Below are 4,606 nucleotides of genomic sequence, written 5' to 3' on the forward strand. Positions count from 1 at the left end.
TATATATATATATATATATATATATACACATATGTATCCGTAGGTTTAGTCTTAAAATTTAAATACTTGTGTTTATAATTTCATATTTTATTCCAGTTTTGAGGTGTTACTAATAACACAGAAGGATTAAATCAAGGATTAATAGAATGCATGCCGTGATATATTTGGGCTGTCAGCAATGTGCGTAGTGCATTTAGGAGCTAACATGTCTTTAAAATTTCTATTAATTTCATGAGACATACATAGTCTAAAAGAGATTTTGTCAATTCTTTGTGATTTTTTTGTTTCCTTGAGCAGTGTTTGTAACATGAAATCTAGTGTATTTTAACTTTATTTTAGCATAAATATATAACAAAAGAGAGAATAACTGGCAAATAAATTTGTTTTGAAATGGTCTTTATTCTCGCATAGTAGACACCCTATATTCCCAGTCTTTTCCTGATTAATTTTGAATAAATACAACAAAAAATTATAATATAACAAAGAAAATGCAAACAGCAAAACTATGAACTATATATCCCACCTTTTTCTTATTTTTATGTCCCCTCCTACCATTCTCGTCATCTCATGGCTTCTTTTCCCTCTAAACATTGACCTCATCTGTATAAGGTCATGTGGATAGTGATATTCCCCAACATGTTAGTGTTCCATTTATTACACCAGAGGGAGGTTTCACATTTTGTAGCTTTCATCTCCATCTGTTCTCTGACCCTCACGGTGGCTCTGATAGTGAGTTGTTTATTTTTCTTCTTTCTCTTTTGGGTCTCATAACCATCTTATTCAAAATATATATGCATGCATATTATGGAGGCAATGAAACCCACTGAATAACCAATGTTGCTTCACAGGAAATACTTACCAAAAATCAGCATCCTCCCCTGCTCAGTGCCTGCTGCTGAGGTGTTCTGCAAGACTTCTTCTGTAGTGCCTATATATGTTTTATCTTCCAGGCCATCATTACTTGTGAAAATAAAAGTGACAGCATCAGATCTGTGCCCTTCTCACACCTAGCTGGTATCTGCTAACTTTAGTTACAGTAACTCATTGCATATTTTCTCAATATTAGACCTAATTGCAGTTGTTGTGCCTGATAACAGTGGTCCATGCACCTCTCTAATATTGTCCCCATGTGAATACTTCCTTCTGCATTTCTTCTAGTAGACTACTGGAGAACCCTTGTGTCCTCAGTCCTAATATGCTGGGAAAGTTGATATGGAGATCTCACTGAGTAGTACACTAACACTGGCATGAGACTTAGTGGATGTACCCCTTGTTTAGGAAGTAGGGCTGGGGTATTATTTGGTAATATAGTACAGAACACCCCACTATTTTATGAAGCAACCCATTCCTGATGGTTTAATCTAGCTGTTTTAATCTTGTGTTTGCTTTGGGACACAGGTTTAGGATCCTTCTTCCTGCACCTGATTATTGTGGTGAGTATATCATGTAAAGTATTCACTCATGCTCAGCTGCTTGCCTGTGATATAATGGCTGATTGAGCATTCATACATTCCTCCCACTTTGGCATCACTTTATTGCCTTGCAAAAGATTTTGTGATATTCTTTTGTTTTATCTCCTATCCTAACATTGAACACCACAATAACAATGGGTGAAATGTGTTCCCTACTTGGGATGGATGGATGCAGTCTCCATCAAGTGCTGCATCACAAGGCTACACTGCCTCATGTATTTTCTCAGTGATTTTAGAGAAGCATGTAATAGCAGTTACTTTGCAGTCTAAATGGAAGTTTCTTGTATTATAATCAACTTGTGTATCATATAGTATAATACAGTAGGCGATCCAGATACTTCATATGTGTACCAAATATCAGTAGGTTTTTGCATGAATTAAAATTAATATTCTGTGGTTCTAATATTAAATAGTAGCTATTCATACACATTTGTTGTGGCAGTTTCTAAGCATGTACTTTTTTTTTAAGAATGCTTCTTAGTAAAGCTAATATTATTAAACTGACTATTAAAATTACATATATTAAAAGTACATTGCTGCTATTCTGGGAAACATAATTTAAAGAATATACTCATTAGCTGAACACTCATTTTAGAATTCTGCTGAATGAGTATATGTAATGCTGTAGAAGTTTATGGAGTAAATAATTAAAGAAATACTTGCACTACAATGTTTTATTGAAAATTTTCAGTAATGGATAATTTTATGAATTTATTTACTTTGTAGCACATAACTTGTTTTTATAAAGGCCATGAAACAATGAAACCATAATACCAAAATATTGACTTGTTATTTTTTAAAGATAAAATAGTTTTATCCAGATATGTTTACTTACGAATCCAGAAATAATTTTCCTTCGTTTACATGCAAGTCATAAAGACTTACACGAAGTCTTATCATTTTGGGTGTTTAATACTTGTATATCCAAAGAATCCATTATTGTTTCAACTTGAAATGTGGCATTCTAAAATGAGGTATTAGGAGTCTGATCTTTCCTTCTATTGATGTTTCTTAGAAGCTATTTTATAAATATCTATATATGTATCTTAAAACTGAAGTGATTTTTTTTTATAATCCTGCTAATTTCCACACATATTATAAATCATGCATAATATTTTTAGTACTACTAGAAGGAGAATATCTCTGCAAAATGGCTGCAGGTGATGCTTCTGTATTTAGTAACAATGACAAGAAATGTTCTGTTCACGAAGAGACTTTGAAACAGACAGAAATGTGCATAAAAGAGGAAGATAAGTTTGAAACAGGAGGTAAGATGTCATGTGGTTGATGATGCATTTACTGTGTTTTTTGCTAATACATTTCATATGTTAATTGGAAAACTAAGCCACTGTGATCTTTCCTTCTAAGTCAGAGTCATATAATTGAATGAAAAGCTCCCATAATTGATTAAAGATAGAACTGTTTGTTAGATTGTCTACAACATATCTCCATTGCATAAAATGTATTATAAGACATAGTTTAATAATTAAGAACTTTATAAAAGCAACAACATTGCATAACAAGTGTAAAATCACAGTGATGTAAATGCAGTGAATTCTTGTTATTCTGAACACATTTGTAATAAACTAATTTGTCTAAAATATTGAGACATCTGGATAGTGGAATCAGTAATTTTGAATACAACAGACACTATTAATACCATGAATTATCAATTGATAAATGCCAATGTTCAAGCTACAAGGGGTAACATCTATATGTATAATAAACGTATCAGTTTATTTATTTTTTACATAATTAATAAATTGCATTATCAAAATGCCATTCCATTATCTTCACAAGAAATATGTCTTTTTCAAACCAGGACTTACAAAATACAAAATGCATAGATATGGTAAAATATACATAAAATCACTTTCCAAAGAAGGATGTTATCACAGTCTGCTTTTTAAACTGGAGCATCTCAGCATCTTTATGTAAATGTCATCATTCTCGAACCATATAACAGCATTCTTAAGTTAAATTGACTTTATTTAAACACAAATGACTGGTGAATCATTTTCAATGTCAGATTCATTGTCATCACACTATTTAACCCATTTGCTGCAGGCAGGTCAAAGTGCGCATGTCTTGACCTTTTAGAGAGTTATTTTTATAATGTTATTAAATAACTTTACTATTATTTATGTAATAGTATTACATTATTAGTGAGACATGAGTCAGAGGACAATAAAACAATAAATAATTGGGAAATAACAGATAAAATGAAATTTTTTACTTACAAAAAATTTTATATTAGAAGTTTTTAGAAATTATGCAAATAGAATTTGACAATCTTCAGATGAAGAACAATATTTTTAATCTTAACATGAAAATCATATTGCACTTGGAAAAGTCAATGCTCTGACTCCATATACTCACAGACAAATTTATAGTAAAAATGCTTAGTTAAAAAAAAATATTTTTTGTGTACAAAAAGACTTGTAACATGTACTAATCTTTTCAAATTTCCTTAAGATACACAAAACATATTAAACGTTATACTTTGGAAATTCTGACAGTCACTTTGGAGTTATGAACTCAGACAAAACAACCAAGGCCATAGTCAGAGTGATAAACATTGCAGTTTTGTTTCATTTTCCTATGTCTTTTCATATTTTTTTGCCCTTTGATAAATCTGTTTCAGACGCAAATTTTAAAATCAAATTTATGTGTTAATTTCTAACTATATCTCAACAGTTGCAACTCAAATATATTTTATAGGTAGTACTTTGTCATAACTGACATTTATCTTGTGTAATTTGTAATGAAAAGTGAGAAAAGGTTGGTATTTTCGTTTTTGCACAGCTGCATAAAGTGTTCCTCATAAACAACCCTCTGTTTTTTTTTCTGCCCGTACCAAAGATTATCTTTATGTGCCAAAAACCTACCACTCCCTGCAATATATTATCATTTGGTTGTGAACACTTCCCTGAGAATTTTGTACAGGCATGGGTTGTTACCTTGCTGTTGTTGTACATTGTCAAAATCTAAAATAAAATATGTATATATATATATATATATATATAATTTCTTTTTTTGCCAATTGTCAAATAGAAAGGCTTTTAGTTATATTTCTTTATAGTATAAATATATATACTATGTTGTTGTTGGGCTTAGGATTCTTCTACAGTAGG

The 4,606-nt window shown here is 31.0% G+C and overlaps 1 protein-coding gene across 1 annotated transcript in view; it reads left to right on the forward strand.

Moving 5' to 3' along the window:
• LOC106475428 (zinc finger protein 91-like) overlaps positions 1 to 4,606 on the forward strand; it is a gene marked incomplete at its 3' end in the record, with an annotated part of 11,862 nt that overhangs the window by 2,046 nt on the left and 5,210 nt on the right. Inside the window, exon 2 of the mRNA XM_022379536.1 lies at positions 2,594 to 2,740. Coding sequence (XP_022235244.1) covers positions 2,623 to 2,740 — 118 coding nt within the window. The remainder of the gene's footprint in view (positions 1 to 2,593; positions 2,741 to 4,606) is intronic.

This window comes from Limulus polyphemus, unplaced genomic scaffold, assembly GCF_000517525.1.
Source record: "Limulus polyphemus unplaced genomic scaffold, Limulus_polyphemus-2.1.2 Scaffold8565, whole genome shotgun sequence".
Classification (NCBI taxonomy): domain Eukaryota; kingdom Metazoa; phylum Arthropoda; class Merostomata; order Xiphosura; family Limulidae; genus Limulus; species Limulus polyphemus.